Source organism: Oncorhynchus gorbuscha, linkage group LG24, assembly GCF_021184085.1.
Source record: "Oncorhynchus gorbuscha isolate QuinsamMale2020 ecotype Even-year linkage group LG24, OgorEven_v1.0, whole genome shotgun sequence".
Taxonomy (NCBI): domain Eukaryota; kingdom Metazoa; phylum Chordata; class Actinopteri; order Salmoniformes; family Salmonidae; genus Oncorhynchus; species Oncorhynchus gorbuscha.
Window position 1 is genome coordinate 38,829,494 of NC_060196.1, and position 21,396 is coordinate 38,850,889.

A 21,396-nucleotide genomic window follows, 5' to 3' on the forward strand; every position below is an offset into this window, starting at 1 on the left:
GGTCAGCTGCAATGTCAAAATTGGCTATATCGTAAAAAGTCATGAAAAATTAGGTTAGGGTTAGCGGTGTGGTTAAGGATAGGGTTAAGGATTAAAATCATATTTTACTACTTTGTGGCTGTGCCAGCTAGTGACCACTCTGCAGAGCTGTCTCCAAGGCAGGATTCATGACAATAAATGCCAACCTGCGATGAATGCTCCCATTGTTAACAATGCACAGTAAAACAACATTGACATCAGCGTGCAGATATCTTTTAATTATTTCAGAAGTACATTTTTTGTACCCAGCTCCTATAAGTCATTAGATGTGTGTACACTACATTTGAAATGAGTGCTCAACAACAAGGACAGGAATCCAAAAAAGGGCTTTTACCCAATAAGAAATATTAGAATGCTGAGCCTTCATTCCATGAGATGGACAGAACAGGTATACTGACGTGGAATTCAAACTTTATGTTTGAAAAGGAAACTATAGCACACTTGCATTTTTTTGTCAAAATACCACCATCAATGTTTAGTACCAGGTCCATTAAACACATTGTGGAGCGTAAAATTGAGGGCAACATTTCCCACCTGACAGGTGTCTTCATGAGAGGAAAATGTTTCCCAAGTAAAAGATGTTCTACCAAGTCTGCAAAGATGTTTTATTTCAACATTACCCCATTTGCCAGGTGTGTCATTGTTAATAACTACCATAGTATTGATAGCTATGTGCTTTAACAAACATTGATATTGGAACATTGCCAAAACTTAACATATAAATACCTCAAGGAAGCAACGTTCAACAGATCCTCACTGAAGCCTTACTACAACAGACATGATGTACCAGGCTTTTCTGCTGGCGATCCCTCTACTGATGGTGTTTCAGACGTCGTGCATAAACACTTCACCACTTGATTCTGTAAAAGCGATTGAGCAGGCAAGAGCTCCAAAAGTTAGCTTGAGCCGTCTTGATGAGCTAAGAAATAGGGCTAAATTCATTGGCAGAAGCTGCAAGGAAGTTAAGGACAGATATGGTCAAGCTGAAGACGGTCTGTACTACCTGACCACAGCTACTGGGGTGGTGTACCAGACCTTCTGTGACATGACCACGGCGGGTGGCGGCTGGACTCTGGTGGCAAGCGTGCACGAGGACAACATCTACGCGAAGTGCACAGTTGGCGATCGTTGGACCAGCCAGCAGGGCAACAACGCCAACTGGCCAAAAGGGGAAGGCAACTGGGCCAACAGGAAGACTTTCGGAACAGTGGAGGCAGCCACGGACGATGACTTCAAGAATCCTGGCTACTATGACATAGATGCAGAAGACATGTCGGTGTGGCACGTTCCCAACAAAACGCCCTTTTACCACTGGAACCTGGCCGCCATCATGCGCTACCACACTGAGAGGCGCTTCCTCCATCTGTACGGAGGAAACCTGTACTACCTCTTCCACCGCTACCCGGTCGAGTACAACGTTGGAAAACACCTGTCCGACAATGGACCCTCCATTCCCATAGTATATGACCTCGGGGACAAAGAGTCCACCAAAATGTTCTATGGCCCTAGCACTAGAGGGGAGACTGAGGGAGGCTTTATCAGTTTCAGAGCCATAAACCATGAACGGGCGGCAACAGCCATCTGCTCTGGGGTCAAACCCAAAGGCGGTGAGGTTGATGCATACTGTATTGGTGGTGGTGGGTTTTTCCCTCAGGGTAACCCTCTTCAATGTGGGGATTTCACCTCCTTTGCCTGGAACGGCTATGGGACCAATGTAGGTTGGAGTGCATCAAAACAGATGCTGGAGTCAGCTGTGTTACTCTTTTACCGCTAATTCACAGTGCATTTACTTTTTTTTGATTGTTTCATAGATTGATTGATATGTTTTTGGGTAAAACAAATCATGCAGTTTAAAATGAAAGTACATTTAAAAGTAATTTTGGTAATATGAGTAATACCTTTTAATATATATATTTTTTTACTATAAAGAAATAGCATAAAGCAATAACCATTCCATTCATCATAAAAATATTTGTGTCTCATACAATCATTAAATAGTTATAGCTGGTAGTGACAACTATCATTATGTCATGTGAGGCTCTTAATAACTGAAATTACGGTAAGGTTACTGTAAAGCACTTTGTAACACCTGTTGTGTTGGGGTGATGGGTGCTGTAAATTCAGTGTATGGATTGTGTGTGCTTGTTTGATCATTCTTCCTGCAGTAATGTAACAATAAAGTAGTCTATGGATCTGAGAGCATGAAATGAGCCTACTGTACTTTTTCATTATACAATTTCTTTTTTTGGTGGGGGGGGTGAATTTACCTTTTGTCCAGGAGGGAGAGAGAGACAGAGAGGACATCTTCTGAGGAGGGAAAAAAGAGAGAAAGAGAGAGAGTAGAGAGCTATGAGAGAGAGAGAGAGAGAGAGAGAGAGAGAGAGAGAGAGAGAGAGAGAGAGAGAGAGAGAGAGAGAGAGAGAGAGAGAGAGAGAGAGAGAGCGAGCGAGAGCGAGAGAGAGAGAGAGAGAGAGAGAGAGAGAGAGAGAGAGAGAGAGAGAGAGAGAGAGAGAGAGAGACAGGCGAACGGACATAGGGAGGACTTGTTCTGAGTGCTGTAATGATGCCCAATTGTTTGACACAACTAGATACACTCAACAACAACAAATACAAGAGCAAGGTTCTGATCTTAATGCTGGGTTATTGATGTTGGGTTATTGAGATATGACCCAGTCATATTTATCCCACAAATGTAGAAGATCAATGTGATCCAGCAAGCTCGTGAATGAGGATTGTTGCAGCTGTGTGCGATACAGTGCAGCTGGCACTGATTAGAATGACTTTTAGACAGGCAAATGGGCAAGGCTTTGTGGCTGACCAACAAAAAAAGCTAGGAATAAATGACCTAGCTATCATAATTACATATTACCTCAGTAATTGACAATTTTATATAATCAGAGCTAGCAAACTACTAACATTTACTAATTTAGCTGGCAAGCAAGCTATTTTCCTGTGCTGTGTGTGGTACTAAACATTTTAAGTTTGGTTGTATTTTTAAAATCCTAATTGTTTCTGAATTGGCTAGCTAGATGGGGATACCTAATCAGTTATACAACTGAAATGTGTCTTCCGCATTTAACCCAACCTCTGAATCAGAGATCGACATAATCGACATCCACGGCACCTGGGGAACAGTGGGTTAACTGCCTTGCTCAGGGGCAGAACAACATATGTTTACCTTGTCAGCTCAGGTAATCAACCCAGCATCCTTTTGGTTACTGGCCTAATGCTCTAACAACTAGGGTACCTGCCTCCCCCTAGTCTCAGTCTGAATGCAGACAGTTACTTTAACTTCATATTGAAATAAAAAAAAGCATCTCAATTGTTCATCCAAGTTTAGGCTACCCATTTTGACTCTCCACTTAATATGCGTTAACGTTGTCTTTGTCACCAACTGCCCTGATACTAGAGACTGCATGGCCCTGATACTAGAGGCTGCATGGCCCTGATACTAGAGACTGCATGGCCCTGATACTAGAGGCTGCATGGCCCTGATACTAGAGGCTGCATGGCACTGATACTAGAGGCTGCATGGCCCTGATACTAGAGGCTGCATGGCCCTGATACTAGAGACTGCATGGCCCTGATACTAGAGACTGCATGGCCCTGATACTAGAGGCTGCATGGCCCTGATACTAGAGACTGCATGGCCCTGATACTAGAGGCTGCATGGCCCTGATACTAGAGGCTGCATGGCCCTGATACTAGAGGCTGCATGGCCCTGATACTAGAGGCTGCATGGCCCTGATACTAGAGACTGCATGGCCCTGATACTAGAGGCTGCATGGCCCTGATACTAGAGGCTGCATGGCCCTGATACTAGAGGCTGCATGGCCCTGATACTAGAGGCTGCATGGCCCTGATACTAGAGACTGCATGGCCCTGATACTAGAGGCTGCATGGCCCTGATACTAGAGGCTGCATGGCCCTGATACTAGAGGCTGCATGGCCCTGGTACTGGAGGCTGCATGGCCCTAGTACTGGAGGCTGCATGGCCCTGATACTAGAGGCTGCATGGCCCTGATACTAGAGGATGCATGGCACTGATACTAGAGGCTGCATGGCCCTGGTACTGGAGGCTGCATGGCCCTGATACTAGAGGCTGCATGGCCCTGATACTAGAGACTGCGTGGCCCTGATACTAGAGGCTGCATGGCCCTGATACTAGAGGCTGCATGGCCCTGGTACTGGAGGCTGCATGGCCCTAGTACTGGAGGCTGCATGGCCCTGATACTAGAGGCTGCATGGCCCTGATACTAGAGGCTGCATGGCACTGATACTAGAGGCTGCATGGCCCTGGTACTGGAGGCTGCATGGCCCTAACACTGGAGGCTGCATGGCCCTGATACTAGAGGCTGCATGGCCCTGATACTAGAGGCTGTATAGCCCTGATACTGGAGGCTGCATGGCCCTGATACTGGAGGCTGCATGTTACGGAGTCTAGCCGGACTGTTCCCCGGACTCCAGCTGTAGCCATTCGTACAATGCACAAACAAGGCTATTGAACCTGACATTGGTGTCTGTCGTTATTCCTTTATCTAACATATCATACTGAAACATGGTATCAGAAGTGGCTCGGAAAACACACGTTTGTTATTTTTGTAGCTAAGTACAGTATAGGCGCAGTTACGTTCCATATGCGAACACACGCCGTTTCCTACTCACAACACTGATCAACTCGTTGTTAGCTGGCTAGCTAGCATCACTACCTACGTCGATGACTGAAGGCAAAGAAATCTCATATTCCATTGCTATGGCAGCGAACATTCCGCCACCAAATCCCATGGTTCTCACAGGGGACTGGAATACTAACTGGGACAACTTCAGGGATGAATTCGAGGACTATGCGCTGGCGACCGGTCTACATGAGAAACCCAACGAGGTACAAGCTGCAACTCTGAGGAGTTTAATGGGCAGCGAATGCAGGCATATCTACCGGCACAATCTCACCCTCACAGCACGTCAACAGTGTGATGCAAAGGCTATATTGGATGCATTGGAGAATTACTTCAAACCCGCCAGAAACTTAATTTATGAGCGGTTCGTTTTCGGAAGCTGTAAACAGGAAGAGGGTGAGTCAGTACACAACTTTGTAACCCGTTTGAGAGAGAAATCCGCCACTTGTGAATACGGAGGATTGAAAGATGAATTGATTCGTGACAAAATAGTGCTGGGAATTGCAAATGAGGATACACGCCGGCGTCTACTGAGAGAGAGAGACTTAACATTAGTAACTGCCATTGAAATGGGCCACACTGCTGAAGTCACTGACATGAGAATGAGAGCAATGGAAATCGAAACCCCACGCTCCGACGTTGATACCGTTCACGCTGTTGCGAGGCAGACATTCAGACAAAACCAATCGAGGCAGAGTAATTCACCACGAACGGTGAACACAGAGAGCCCTATAGCATGTAAATACTGTGGGAATACACACACACATGGCAAAGAGCACTGCCCTGCCTACGGAAAACCATGCAGAGCTTGTGGAACTAATAATCATTTTGCAAAAGTGTGTCTCAAAAGCAAAACAAGGGTGAGTGAGGGCAAGATTCACTGTGTTGATGATGTCATTCAATGTTCAGAGCTGAAAAGTGAAAGTGACATTTACATGGATGAATCCATTGGGGCTGTACACTCAAGAGGGAAGAAATGATTTGTGACACTACGATTACACAACAAGCAACAACAATGTCAACTGGATTCTGGTGCTACATGCAACGTAAGCTTCAAAGACAAAATCAATCTGGCACCTGACACACATCTATTGCCCAGCGATACTAGACTAAAGCTCTACTCAGGAGAGCTAATGAGCTCATTGGGCACCTTTGAGACCGAATGTGTTATTCGGGGACGCAAACACAAGCTGGAGTTTGAGATTGTAAAAACCAGTCAACATCCTCTCCTCTCAGAACGCCTGGGACTGATGCAGTTCACTGTACCAAATGACCTGCACATTGTGGATCATGTCCAGCATGGACCCCTGTCCAAAGAACAACTACTTAGCAGATATGACGATGTATTCAACATGCCCGTTGAATCTGTGCCTGGGGAGGTACACTTTGAAGTGGATGAGAGCATCACTCCAGTCCAGTGTGCTCCTCGCAATGTGCCCATTGCAATGAAAGTAGCTGTGAAGGCCCAGCTGGACAAGTATGAGGCCGATGGCCACATGACATCTGTGACTGAACCAACTGACTGGATCAGCAATATGGTCATAGTGAAAAAACCAGAGAAGCTGAGGGTCTGCATCGACCCAAAGCATCTGAACCAAGCACTGAAACGATCCCACTACATCATGCCGACACTAGAGGATGTCCTCTATAAGCTTCCCAAGGCCAGGATTTTCACCTTGGTGGATGCCCGAGATGCATTCCTTCAATGCAAGCTGGATGAAGAAAGCAGCCTCATGACTACCTTCTGGACCCCCTGGGGTCGGAAACGCTGGCTCAAGATCCCGTTTGGTGTCTCGGTGGCGCCTGAGATATACCAACGTAAGCAGCACGAGTTACATTGAACCCATCGCAGATGATGTCCTGATCGTAGGCTGTGGTGACACAGACGAAGAAGCAGTACGCGACCACGATGTGAAGCTCCTGGCACTGATGGAGCGCTGCCGATCAGTTAAGCTTCGCCTTGGCCTGAAGAAGCTGCAGTTCAAGGTGAAAGACGTCCACTTCCATGGCCACATTCTCTCGGCAAAAGGCCTGAAGCCGGACCCAGACAAGGTCAGAGCGATCCTCGACATGCCAAACCTGTCTGATGCAAAAGGAGTACAGCGTCTCATCGGCTTTGCAAACTATCTTGCAAAGTTCATGCCATACCTATCAGCAGTCTGTGAGCCTCTGCGCCGGTTGCTGGACAAAGAAACACCATGGCACTGGCTACCCAAGCACGAGGCTGCAGTGCAGGAGATGAAATCTCTGGCTTCATCCATACCAGTGTTGCGCTACTACGATGTCATGAAGCCTGTCACAATCCAGAGCGACTCCAGCCAAAGGGGACTTGGATGCTTCCTTATGCAGGAAGGCCAGCCCGTTGCATTTGCCTCGAGAGCACTCACCCCCACCGAACAAAACTATGCACAAATTGAGAAAGAGTGCCTCAGCATCTTCTTCTCCTGCCAGCGATTCCATCAATACTTATATGGGCGAGACCTGGTCATCGCTGAAACTGACCACAAACCACTCATTGCCATATTCAGTAAACCTCTCCTCAACGCGCCCAAGAGGCTTCAAAGCATGCTCCTGACCAGAGATGTACATCAGCGACACACTGAGCAGGGCAACAACACAATGTACAGGCAGAGGCACTGTCTATCAGCGGCAGGCCATCTGTTCGCTACAGCAGGAACAACAAGATGTTCAACCGATCAATCAGGCAGACCACTTAAACGTCACAGATCACCGCCTAGCCCAGATAAGGCAACACACTGACAAGGACGAATGCCTACAGTCACTGAAGTCCATGGCTCGAGCAGGTTGGCCATACCTGAAAGAGGAGACACCTTTCACAGTGAGAGAATACTGGACCTTTCGAGATGAGATCAGCGTGCAAAATGGCATCTTGTTCAGAGGTCAGAAGGTCATTATTCCCAAATCACTACGTCCAGAGATGCTTACCCGCATACACTCCAGTCACGTTGGAGGTGATGCATGCTACCGCCAGGCTCGTGAAACATTATACTGGCCAAACATGCAAGCAGAAATTAAAGACTTTGTCAGCAACTGTACCACAATGCAACAAGTACGATCATGAACAGCAAAAGGATACCATGATGTCACACGAACTGCCCACAAGGGCCTGGCAAATCATCAGCATGGACTTATTCAGCCACAGACAAAAGGACTATCTTCTCATTGTTGATCACTACTCTGACTTTTGGGAAATTGAACTGCTCCCTGACATGTCTGCAGAGACAAGGTCAGCCTGACAAGGTAATCACGGACAATGGCCCACAATTCACTGCACAGTTCAAGCGTTTCGCCTCAGAATGGGAGTTTGACCACGTGACCTCCTCTCCAAGACACCCAAAAGCAAATGGCAAGGCAGAATCAGCTGTCAAGATTGCAAAAAACCTGTTAAGCAGGGCCTTGCGCGACAGCAATGACCCATGGAAAGCGATCTTACAGTGGAGGAACACACCCACTGAAAACATGGACAGCAGCCCAGCACAACGCCTTCTGTCCAGACGTCTGAAGACTACCATCCCCGTAGCTAACAAGCTACTTGAGCCCTGCGTCATGGTTGGCGTCACGGACAAACTGCGTCACAGAAAGCAGCTCGCTAAGTGCTTCTACGACCAGACTGCTTGGGACCTACCAGAGCTGGAGGTGGGTGAAACTATAAGGATGAAACCGCTGCCGGGAGACCACACAGGACTTTGGAGGCTGGGCACATGCCTGCAGAGAGTTTACATTTACATTACATTTAAGTCATTTAGCAGACGCTCTTATCCAGAGCGACTTACAAATTGGTGCATTCACCTTATGACATCCAGTGGGACAGTCACTTAACAATAGTGCATCTAAAACTTAGGGGGGGTGGGGTGAGAGGGATTACTTATCCTATCCTAGGTATTCCTTAAAGAGGTGGGGTTTCAGGTGTCTCCGGAAGGTGGTGATTGACTCCGCTGTCCTGGCGTCGTGAGGGAGTTTGTTCCACCATTGGGGTGCCAGGGCAGCGAACAGTTTTGACTGGGCTGAGCGGGAGCTGTACTTCCTCAGTGGTAGGGAGGCGAGCAGGCCAGAGGTGGATGAACGCAGTGCCCTTGTTTGGGTGTAGGGCCTGATCAGAGCCTGGAGGTACTGAGGTGCCGTTCCCCTCACAGCTCCGTAGGCAAGCACCATGGTCTTGTAGCGGATGCGAGCTTCAACTGGAAGCCAGTGGAGAGAACGGAGGAGCGGGGTGACGTGAGAGAACTTGGGAAGGTTGAACACCAGACGGGCTGCGGCGTTCTGGATGAGTTGAAGGGGTTTAATGGCACAGGCAGGAGCCCAGCCAACAGCGAGTTGCAGTAATCCAGACGGGAGATGACAAGTGCCTGGATTAGGACCTGCGCCGCTTCCTGTGTGAGGCAGGGTCGTACTCTGCGGATGTTGTAGAGCATGAACCTACAGGAACGGGCCACCGCCTTGATGTTGGTTGAGAACGACAGGGTGTTGTCCAGGATCACGCCAAGGTTCTTGGCGCTCTGGGAGGAGGACACAATGGAGTTGTCAACCGTGATGGCGAGATCATGGAACGGGCAGTCCTTCCCCGGGAGGAAGAGCAGCTCCGTCTTGCCGAGGTTCAGCTTGAGGTGGTGATCCGTCATCCACACTGATATGTCTGCCAGACATGCAGAGATGCGATTCGCCACCTGGTCATCAGAAGGGGGAAAGGAGAAGATTAATTGTGTGTCGTCTGCATAGCAATGATAAGAGAGACCATGTGAGGTTATGACAGAGCCAAGTGACTTGGTGTATAGCGAGAATAGGAGAGGGCCAAGAACAGAGCCCTGGGGGACACCAGTGGTGAGAGCGCGTGGTGAGGAGACAGATTCTCGCCACGCCACCTGGTAGGAGCGACCTGTCAGGTAGGACGCAATCCAAGCGTGGGCCGCGCCGGAGATGCCCAACTCGGAGAGGGTGGAGAGGAGGATCTGATGGTTCACAGTATCGAAGGCAGCCGATAGATCTAGAAGGATGAGAGCAGAGGAGAGAGAGTTAGCTTTAGCAGTGCGGAGCGCCTCCGTGATACAGAGGAGAGCAGTCTCAGTTGAATGACTAGTCTTGAAACCTGACTGATTTGGATCAAGAAGGTCATTCAGAGAGAGATAGCGGGAGAGCTGGCCAAGGACGGCACGTTCAAGAGTTTTGGAGAGAAAAGAAAGAAGGGATACTGGTCTGTAATTGTTGACATCGGAGGGATCGAGTGTAGGTTTTTTCAGAAGGGGTGCAACTCTCGCTCTCTTGAAGACGGAAGGGACGTAGCCAGCGGTCAGGGATGAGTTGATGAGCGAGGTGAGGTAAGGGAGAAGGTCTCCGGAAATGGTCTGGAGAAGAGAGGAGGGGATAGGGTCAAGCGGGCAGGTTGTTGGGCGGCCGGCCGTCACAAGACGCGAGATTTCATCTGGAGAGAGAGGGGAGAAAGAGGTCAGAGCACAGGGTAGGGCAGTGTGAGCAGAACCAGCGGTGTCGTTTGACTTAGCAAACGAGGATCGGATGTCGTCGACCTTCTTTTCAAAATGGTTGACGAAGTCATCAGCAGAGAGGGAGGAGGGGGGGGGAGGGGGCGGAGGATTCAGGAGGGAGGAGAAGGTGGCAAAGAGCTTCCTAGGGTTAGAGGCAGATGCTTGGAATTTAGCGTGGTAGAAAGTGGCTTTAGCAGCAGAGACAGAGGAGGAAAATGTAGAGAGGAGGGAGTGAAAGGATGCCAGGTCCGCAGGGAGGCGAGTTTTCCTCCATTTCCGCTCGGCTGCTCGGAGCCCTGTTCTGTGAGCTCGCAATGAGTCATCGAGCCACGGAGCGGGAGGGGAGGACCGAGCCGGCCTGGAGGATAGGGGACATAGAGAGTCAAGGGATGCAGAGAGGGAGGAGAGGAGGGTTGAGGAGGCAGAATCAGGAGATAGGTGGGAGAAGGTTTGAGCGGAGGGAAGAGATGATAGGATGGAAAGGAGAGAGTAGCGGGGGAGAGAGAGCGAAGGTTGGGACGGCGCGATACCATCCGAGTAGGGGCAGTGTGGGAGGTGTTGGATGAGAGCGAGAGGGAAAAGGATACAAGGCAGTGGTCGGAGACTTGGAGGGGAGTTGCAATGAGGTTAGTGGAAGAACAGCATCTAGTAAAGATGAGGTCGAGCGTATTGCCTGCCTTGTGAGTAGGGGGGAAGGTGAGAGGGTGAGGTCAAAAGAGGAGAGGAGTGGAAAGAAGGAGGCAGAGAGGAAAGAGTCAAAGGTAGACGTGGGGAGGTTAAAGTCGCCCAGAACTGTGAGAGGTGAGCCGTCCTCAGGAAAGGAGCTTATCAAGGCATCAAGCTCATTGATGAACTCTCCGAGGGAACCTGGAGGGCGATAAATGATAAGGATGTTAAGCTTGAAAGGGCTAGTAACTGTGACAGCATGGAATTCAAAGGAGGCGATAGACAGATGGGTAAGGGGAGAAAGAGAGAATGACCACTTGGGAGAGATGAGGATCCCGGTGCCACCACCCCGCTGACCAGACGCTCTCGGGGTGTGCGAGAACACGTGGGCGGACGAAGAGAGAGCAGTAGGAGTAGCAGTGTTGTCTGTGGTGATCCATGTTTCCGTCAGTGCCAAGAAGTCGAGGGACTGGAGGGAGGCATAGGCTGAGATGAACTCTGCCTTGTTGACCGCAGATTGGCAGTTCCAGAGGCTACCGGAGACCTGGAACTCCACGTGGGTCGTGCGCGCTGGGACCACCAGAGTAGGGTGGCCGCGGCCACGCGGTGAGGAGCGTTTGTATGGTCTGTGCAGAGAGGAGAGAACAGGGATAAACAGACACATAGTTGACAGGCTACAGAAGAGGCTACGCTAATGCAAAGGAGATTGGAATGACAAGTGGACTACACGTCTCGAATGTTCAGAAAGTTAAGCTACGTAGCAAGAATCATATTGACTAAAATGATACAGTACTGCTGAAGTAGGCCAGCTGGCAGTGGGTGCGTTGTTGACACTACACTAATCAAGTCGTTCCGTTGAGTGTAATAGTTTCTGCAGTGTTGCTATTCGGGGGCTAGCAGGCTAGCTAGCAGTGTTGTTTACGTTACGTTGCGTTAAAAGAACGACAATAGATGGCTAGCGAACCTAGAAAATCGCTCTAGACTACACAATTATCTTTGATACAAAGACGGCTATGTAGCTAGCTAAGTAGCTAGCTACGATCAAACAAATCAAACCGTTGTACTGTAATGAAATGAAGTGAAAATGTGATACTACCTGTGAATGCGACCGGGTAGTTGAGTTCTATACAGAAGACGTTGGCTAGCGTTGGCTAGCTAGCAGAGTCACCTACGTTAAGGACGACAAATAGCTGGCTAGAGTTGCACCACGTTCTTACCTGGTGGATGTTGGTGGCTCCCTCTATCGTCGCAATCGGGTTGATCTGCGCGTAGCAGAGCAGACAAACCAGAACACGCCATACACTCACCTAGATGAGCTGGATCACAGTCCAGCCCTATGGGTAAGGGGTGCAGAATTGAGACATGGGCCAACTGAAGGTGAGGCTTCTACCCCAAGCTCTCCAGGTCGTGCCCCTAATCCTACCCCTGTCAGAGCCAATACTTACTCACGGGTGGGTCGGCTGTGCAAGCCACCGGACAGGCTTACTCTGTAAGCAAGGGACTGTTAACTTGCCCTCGGTTAATTAAAATCTATATTTGTTCTTAAATAATTAAATTGACATTAAAAAAGGAAGATGACAACTGAAGTAAAAAAGAAAATGTAATGTTTTTTCTATTGTTATGACCTGACTGTTAAGAATTTAATGTTATGCCTTTATGTTTGCACTTTCTATTGAAAAGGATGATGTTATGGAGTCTAGTTGATAGGTAATCGACTAGCCGGACTGTTCCCCGGACTCCAGTTGTAGCCATTCGTACAATGCACAAACAAGGCTATTGAACCTGACATTGGTGTCTGTCGTTATTCCTTTATCTAACATATCATACTGAAACACTGCATGGCCCTGATAGTAGAGGCTGCATGGCCCTGATACTGGAGGCTGCATGGCCCTGATACTGGAGGCTGCATGGCCCTGATACTTGAGGCTGCATGGCCCTGATACTGGAGGCTGCATGGCCCTGATACTGGAGGCTGCATGGCCCTGATACTAGAGGCTGCATGGCCCTGATACTAGAGGCTGCATGGCCCTGATACTGGAGGCTGCATGGCCCTGATACTGGAGGCTGCATGGCCCTGATACTAGAGGCTGCATGGCCCTGATACTAGAGACTGCATGGCCCTGATATTGGAGGCTGCATGGCCCTTATACTGGAGGCTGCATGGCCCTTATACTGGAGGCTGCATGGCCCTTATACTGGAGGCTGCATGGCCCTTGTACTGGAGGCAGCATGTCCCTGATACTAGAGGCTGCATGGCCCTTAAACTGGAGGCTGCATGGCCCTTAAACTGGAGGCTGCATGGCCCTTATACTGGAGGCTGCATGGCCCTGATATTAGAGGCTGCATGGCCCTGATACTAGAGGCTGTGGTAAATCACATAACCCAACAGTGCTGGATCAAAATAACCCAGTGCTGGGTATGTACTGTAGTGACCCAGCACTGGGTTACAGGAATTATGTAAATTGGTCATAATTGACCCAGCATTTTGTGGGTGATGTATGTGATGTTTTGAAATGTAGATATACATTATATGCTGCTGTCTGTCGGATTAAAACATGTTTGTCACTTGACGAAAGACACTGGACATGATCATATCCAACTAATAGTGCTCCTCTGGCACACACACATGGCTGAGAAGCAGCATGTGACACAATGATGAAGAGAAGAAAAGACACCAGCCCGGGCTCAGCATGTCCATGGCCATACAGCATCATTATTTCTGGGTCTGTTTCCCTGGTTGAGGCTTTCCTGGAGGTTGAGAGAAAGAGATGCTACCACCACCATCAGAGTAAAGGACACATAACTAGAGTGTTCTGGATAACACACTTCAACTTGTGTTAGGATCACAGTCACACACAGCCGTACACACACCAGTGGAGGTTGCTGAGGGGAGGACGCCTCACATTAATGGCTGGAATGGAGTCAATGGAATGGTACACGTGGTTTCCATGTGGTTGATACCATTCCATTGACTCCATTCCAACCATTACTATGAGCCGTCCTCCCCTCAGCAGCCTTTACTGCCACACACACGTGTCAAATCAAACTTTGTGTCACATGCGCCGAATACAACGGTGAAATGATTACGTACAAAGCCCTTAACCAACAGTGCAGTTCAAGAAAGAGTTAAGAAAATAAAGATACAGTAAAAAATTATAAAAAGCAACACAATAAAATAACAATAACGATAACAATAACGAGGCTATATACAGGGGGTACCAATACCAAGTCAATGTGCAGGGTTACAGGTTAGTCGAGGTCATTTTGTGCACCAATTTGTAAGTCGCTCTGGATAAGAGCGTCTGCTAAATGACTTAAATGATGATGTAAATGTCATTTGTACATGTAGGTAGGGGTGAAGTGACTATGCATAGATAATAAACAGCGAGTAGCATCAGCGTAAAAAACAAATGGGATGGGGGGGGTCAATGTAGATAATGATTTGATTAGCAGTCTTGTGGCTTGGCGGTAGAAGCTGTTCAGGAGCCTTTTGGTCCTAGACTTGGCGCTCCGGCACTGCTTGCCGTGCGGTAGCAGAGAAAACAGTCTATGACAATTTTATGGGCTTTCCTCTGACACAGGTCCTGGATTGCAGGAAGCTTGGCCCCAGTGATGTACTGAGCCATACACATTACCCTCTGTAGCGCCTTATGGTCAGATGCCGAGCAATTGCAATACCAGGCTAGGATGCTCTCAATGGTGCAGCTGTAGAACTTTTTGAGGATTTAGGGACCCATGCCGTTTCAGTCTCCTGAGGGGGAAAAGGTGTTGTCGTGCCCTCTTCATGACTGTCTTGGTGTGTTTGGACCATGATAGTTCGTTGGTGACGTGGACACCAAGGAACTTGAAGCTCTCAACACGCTCCACTACAGGCCCATCAATGTTAATGGGGGCCTGTTCGGCCCGCCTTTTCCTGTAGTCCACGATCAACTCCTTTGTCTTGCTCACATTGAGGGAGAGGTTGTTGTCCTGGCACCACACTGCCAGGTCTCTGACCTTCTCCCTCTAGGCTGTCTCATTGTTGTCGGTGATCAGGCCTACCACTGTTGTGTCGTCAGCAAACTTAATGATAGTGTTGGAGTCGGGTATGGCCACGCACGTATGCAAACGGCTGAGAGGTTGAGCACAGATACAAGGTCTAGTGTGTGTGTGTGTGTGTGTGTGTGTGTGTGAGAGAAACACAAGGGTAACCAACAGGCTTGTGCAATATTAGGAGGGAACCCTCACTGCACACACACACAGCAGAGGTATGTCATAGTTTTGAAACAAACTCTACATGGGACACTGAGTTATGCACCTTTAAGTGAGCCATTGAGAGCATACGTCATCACCCATCACGCAATAGACGTCATCAGAGCGCACAAAAGATCAGTGTACTGTCTACATGGTTGTTTTCATGACATACTGTAGTTTTGATTAAATTGTTTTTAATCATATCAACAACAACAACATCTTTAACGATTGCAGGTTCTGATAGCAAAGGATTCCGCAACGCGGTTAGCTTATTTGGTTTGGACAGCAAGTTTGTTTCCCGGATTCCTGCAAAAAAAACACAATAGTTATTGGTTAGCCATCAGGCTAACAAAGCAAGATCACGCTAGCAGCGCTAGAGTCAAAACACCAGCGGTATTTGTGTCTACGTCTGGGCTCAAATGCGCTAGGTGCGAGATAATATCTATGCAAGAGTAGGAAAATAAGGTGGAACTGATATATTTACAAATTCTTGTTTGTTCCAAATGTATCATCATCAAGCAGCTTAGAGAAGAGATTATCTGACTGCTAGCTCAGCTGTGGAAAAAAACACATTATTTCAGTTCTGAATGCCTGCTACCGCCAAGGGGTGCCGACGAGACGGGTGGGAATAACGTGCTCCAATCCACTGGACAGATGGTAAGCTCAACTCTGCGGCCCGTGGGAGACTTGACACTGGAAAGACGAAGGAGGTCGGGTGAAAGGCAGTCTGGTCGGCCTCCATATATCCTAGATCAGGTCCAGCTTTTAAACAGCTTTACCCTGCTGGAGGTGGACATACCGGCCCGGGGGTCAGCTCTGATCCTGGGAGTACACCAACAGCCTTCAGCTGTCTCGGGACACCCTCCACAGCTCAGCCGGTCGCTGATCAAAGGAAACTAGGTCTTGGGCCCTCTTCTATTTCTCTGAGGATTCCTACGCCATCCACTGCTACTGGTACATGTACAAACCTCCTCACACCAGGCCTGTTCCACCTCTTCCTTCCCCTTTGGATTCCATCGCAACCACCATTGTCGTGGACAGCTCGACGGTGAGAGATTTTGGCCTTCCTGTGGCCTGTGGGCAGACCAAGGTTCACTATCACCCAGGCACCCATTACCAAGACATCAACTCCTTCATGCCCACAGTTCTACTACTCTAATATTGGCACCATTGTCACTCACGTTGGATTTAACAACATTTGCTTTCGGCAATCTCAGGAACTGAAAAAGGACTACAACATTCTCTTGAACACCCTTGTTAGCACATGGAAGAGAACAGTCATCTCTGGTCCCCTTCCATGCTATAGAAGGGGAGAGGAACATTACAACCTCCTCGCTACCTCTGAACGAGTTCCTGAAGAAACTGTCTCCTTTTGTGAAAATGTTTACTTGCTATGGGAGCAACCAACACTCTTTAAAATATGAGCCTGCATTTATAAGATTGTGCTGTTATAATTTCTATTAATATTATCTATTATTTTTACACAAAAAAAATTCTGGCTGTTTTCCATGATATTTGGTTAGTTCTCTTAAAAATCTCCCTCATACACTACCGTTCAAAATTTTGGGGTCACTTAGAAATGTCCTTGTTTTTGAATGAAAAGCCATTTTTTGTCCATTAAAATAACATAAATTGATCAGAAATACAGTGTAGACATTGTTAATGTTGTAAAGGACTATTGTAGCTGGAAACAGCTGATTTTTTATGGAATATCTACATAGGCGTACAGGGGCCCATTATCAGCAACCATCAATTCTGTGTTCCAATGGCACTTTGTGTTAGCTAATCCAAGTTTATCATTTTAAAAGGCTAATTAATCATTAGAAAACCCTTTTGCAATTATTTTAGCACAGCTGGAAACTGTTGTTCTGATTAAAGAAGGAATTCAACTGGCCTTTAGACTAGTTGAGTATCTGTAGCATCAGCATTTGAGGGTTTGATTACAGGCTCAAAATGGCTAGGAACAAAGACCTTGCTTCTAAAACTCATCAGTTTATTCTTGTTCTGAGAAATTAAGGCTATTCCATGCGAGATATTGCCAAGAAACTGAAGATCTCGTACAACGCTGTGTATTACTCCCTTCACAGAACAGCGCAAACTCTCTAACTAGAATAGAAAGAGTGGGTGGCCCCGGTGCACAACTTAGCAAGAGGACAAGTACATTAGAGTGTCTAGTTTGAGAAACAGATGCCTCACAAATCCTCAACTGACAGCTTCATTAAATAGTACCCGCAAAACGCCAGTCTCAACATCAACAGTGAAGAGGCAACTCCGGGATGCTGGCCATCTAGGTAGAGTTACTCTGTCCAGTGTCTGTGTTCTTTTGCCCATCTTAATCTTTTTTTTATTGGCCAGTCTGAGATATGGCTTTTTCTTTGCAACTCTTTAAAGTATTTAGCTTCAAACAGGAGTTAAACAAGGCAGTCTGTTGTCTCCATATCTATTTATTTTGGCCATTGAAATGCGATTAAAATTAGATCCAACAAGAACATCAAGGGGTTAGATATCCAGGGGATAAAAACAAAAGTGTCACTGTATGCTGATGACTCAAGTTTTTTATTTTCTTAAGTCTGCAATTTGGATCCCTGCACAGTATCATTGAAGATCTTGAGCTCTTTTCTAGCTTCTCTGGACTAAAATGTAATCATGACAAGTGCACCATACCACGCATTGGATCGTTAAAAAACACTACCTTGTAGTTTACCAATAAAATGGGCGGATGGGGATGTAGACATTCTTATTATTCACATCTCAAAAAATATAAATGAACTTACCGCAATCAATTTCAATAGAAAATTAGCAAAAATAGAGAAGATTCTGCAACCAGGGAGAGGTAAATACTTGTCTATTTATGGAAAAATCACATTGATAAACTATTTGTTCCTATCACAGTTTACTTACTTGCTAATGGCACTGCCTACTCCACACAACTTGTTTTTTAAATCATATGAGCAAAAAATATTTAATTTTACAAAATTAAACATGCCTATTTATATAATGCATATGAGTTTGGGTGGCTAAAATGATTAAATATTAAAACTTTAAACCCTTCACTAAAAGCTTCACTCATACATAAAATATACTTAAACCCAAAATGGTTTTCCAGTAGATTAATAAGAATCCTTTGTTCAAAATGGCCTTTCTGCCATTAAACAGATTACAACTTCTCATTTCCAACTAATTGAAAATCAAATTTTGTTTAAAGTATGGCCCTTTCTTAAACAAGCCATACAAAGCTGATTACAATTTCAGTTTTATCAACCAGAAAAGATAGAACAAATATTACAACAAATGTTATGGTTAAAATTCAAATATATTGAATATAATGGTATTATATTTATTAATGATATTATGAATAGAAATTGAGGAGTTATGTCACATACGCATGACAACTGCGCCACACATGTTGCAAAATAAATGGGTAGAGATTTTCGATGTACCAATTCCATGGCATGGTGGCCAGGAATAACTCCCTAGAAAGGCCAGAACCTAGAAAAAAACCTAAAGAGGAACCAGGCTATGAGGGGTGGCTAGTCCTCTTCTGGCTGTGCCAGGTGGAGATTATAACAGAACATGGCCAAGATGTTCAAATGTTCATAGATAACCAGCAGAGTCAAATAATAATAATCACAGTGGTTGCCGAGGGTGCAACAGGTCAGCACGTCAGGAGTAATTGTCAGTTGGCTTTTCAAAGCCGATCATTCAGAGTATCTCTACCGCTCCTGCTGTCTCTAGAAAGTTGAAAACACCAGGTCAGAGTTCCATAGAACATTTGAAACTGGAACAGCAGCACAACCAGGTGGACTGGGGACAGTAAGGAGTCATCAGGCCAGGTAGTCCTGAGGCATATCCTAGGGCTCATGTCCTCCGAGAGAAAGAAAGAAAGAAAGAAAGAAAGAAAGAAAGAAAGAAAGAAAGAAAGAAAGAAAGAAAGAAAGAAAGAAGAGAAAAAGAGAAGAGAGAATTAGAGAGAGCATACTTCAATTCACATAGGACACCGGATAAAACAGGAGAAATACTCCAGATATAACAGACTGACCCTAGCCCCCCGACACATAAACTATTGCAGCATAAATACTGGAGCCTGAGACAGGAGGGGTCGGAGAACACTGTGGCCCCATCCGATGATACCCCCGGACAGGGCCAAGCAGGCAGGATATAACCCCACCCACTTTGACTAGAAGGATATCTTCAACCACCAACGCCCACAAAGGTCTCCCCCTCGGCACTCCCTCGGCACTCCCCCATGGGCGCCAACCCGGACAGGAAGATCACGTCAGTTACTCAACCCACTCAAGTGACCCACTCCCCCTAGGGGCGCTATGGAGGAGCACCAGTAAGCCAGTGACTCAGCTCCTGTAATAGGGTTAGAGGCAGAGAAACCCAGTGGAGAGAGGGGAACCGGCCAGGCAGAGACAGCAAGGGTGGTTTGTTGCTCCAGTACCTTTCCGTTCACCTTCACACTCCTGGGCCAGACTATACTCAATCATAGGACCTAATGAAGAGATGAGTCTTCAATAAAGACTTAAAGGTAAAGGTTGAGACCGAGTCTGTGTCTCTCACATGAATAGGCAGACCATTCCATAAAAATGGAGCTCTATAGGAGAAAGCCCTGCCTCCAGCTGTTTGCTTAGAAATTCTAGGGACAGTAAGGAGGCCTGAGTCTTGTGACCGTAGTGTACGTGTAGGTATGTACGGCAAAACCAAATCAGAAAGATAGGTAGGAGCAAGCCCATGTAATGCTTTGTAGGTTAGCAGTAAAACATTGAAATCAGCCCTTGCCTTGACAGGAAACCAGTGTAGAGAGGCTAACACTGGAGTAATATGATAAAATTTTGGGGTTCTAGTCAAGATTCTAGCAGCCGTGTTTAGCACTAACTGAAGTTTATTTAGTGCTTTATCCGGGTAGCTGGAAAGTAGAGCATTGCAGTAGTCTAACCTAGAAGTGACAAAAGCATGTATTCATTTTTCTGCATCATTTTTGGACAGAAAGTTTCTGATTTTTGCAATGCTAAGTAGATGGAAAAAAGCTATCCTTGAAACAGTCTTGATATGTTCGTCAAAAGAGAGATAAGGGTCCAGAGTAACGCCGAGGTCCTTCACAGTTTTTTTGAGACGACTGTACAACCATCAAGATTAATTGTCAGATTCAACAGAAGATATCTTTGTTTCTTGGGACCGAGTTTAAAAGTTGAACATTTACAGCCATCCACTTCCTTATGTCTGAAACACAGGCTTCCAGGGAGGGCAATTTTGGGGCTTCACTATGTTTCATAGAAATATACAGCTGTGTGTCATCCGCATAGCAGTGAAAGTTAACATTATGTTTCACCAAGAGGTAAAATATATAGTGAAAACAATAGTGGTATTAAAACGGAGCCTTGAGGAACACCGAAATTTACAGTTGATTTGTCAGAGGACAAACCATTCACAGAGACAAACTGATATCTTTCTGACAGATAAGATCTCATTTAGGCCAGAACTTGTCCGTGTAGACCAATTTGGGTTTCCAATCTCTCCAAAAGAATGTGGTGATTGATGGTATCAAAAGCAGCACTAAGGTCTAGGAGCACGAGGACAGATGCAGAGCCTCGGTTCTGACTCCATTAGAAGGTAATTTACCACCACAAATGCAGTCTCAGTGCTATGATGGGGTCTAAAACTAGACTGAAGCATTTCGTATACATTGTTTGTCTTCAGGAAGGCAGTGAGTTTCTGTGCAACAGCTTTTTCTAAAATTTTGGAGAGGAATGGGAGTATAGGCCGATTTTCTGGATCAAAGTTTGGCTTTTTCAAGAGATTCTTTATTACTGCTACTTTTAGTGAGTTTGGTACACATCCGGTAGATAGAGAGCCGTTTATTATGTTCAACAGAGGAGGGCCAAGCACAGGAAGCACCTTACACTATGTTTGTAGAACACATGTAAGAGAGGTAATCACAACACTGGACATTATCAAGACGCTTGAATCTGACTTCAACGAGAGAGCTGCAGAAGAGGACCTCATATCTCAAGAGGATATCCGGTTCCTGAAGAAAATGAAAGAGGGCATGAGACGTAAGGACAATGGACATTATGAGATGCCGCTGCCATTTAAGGAAGAAAGACCCAATCTGCCGAACAATAAAACATGTGCAGTTCACCGACTCAAGTGCCTGGAAAGGAGGCTAAGGAGAGACAATCAGTACTACAAGGACTACACAGCATTCATGGAAGAGACTATAGCTTGTGGAGATGCTGAGAAGGTCTCTAAAGAGGAAATTAACAAGCATCCAGCATGGTACA

The 21,396-nt window shown here is 46.5% G+C and overlaps 1 protein-coding gene across 1 annotated transcript; it reads left to right on the forward strand.

The window, feature by feature from the left end:
* The first annotated feature begins 795 nt into the window (after positions 1 to 795).
* Positions 796 to 2,246, forward strand: LOC124012978 (intelectin-like). Its single transcript, XM_046327078.1, has one exon. It carries the CDS (start codon positions 818 to 820, stop codon positions 1,811 to 1,813), a length of 996 nt encoding a protein of 331 aa, XP_046183034.1. The 5' UTR covers positions 796 to 817; the 3' UTR covers positions 1,814 to 2,246.
* The last annotated feature ends 19,150 nt before the right edge of the window (positions 2,247 to 21,396 follow it).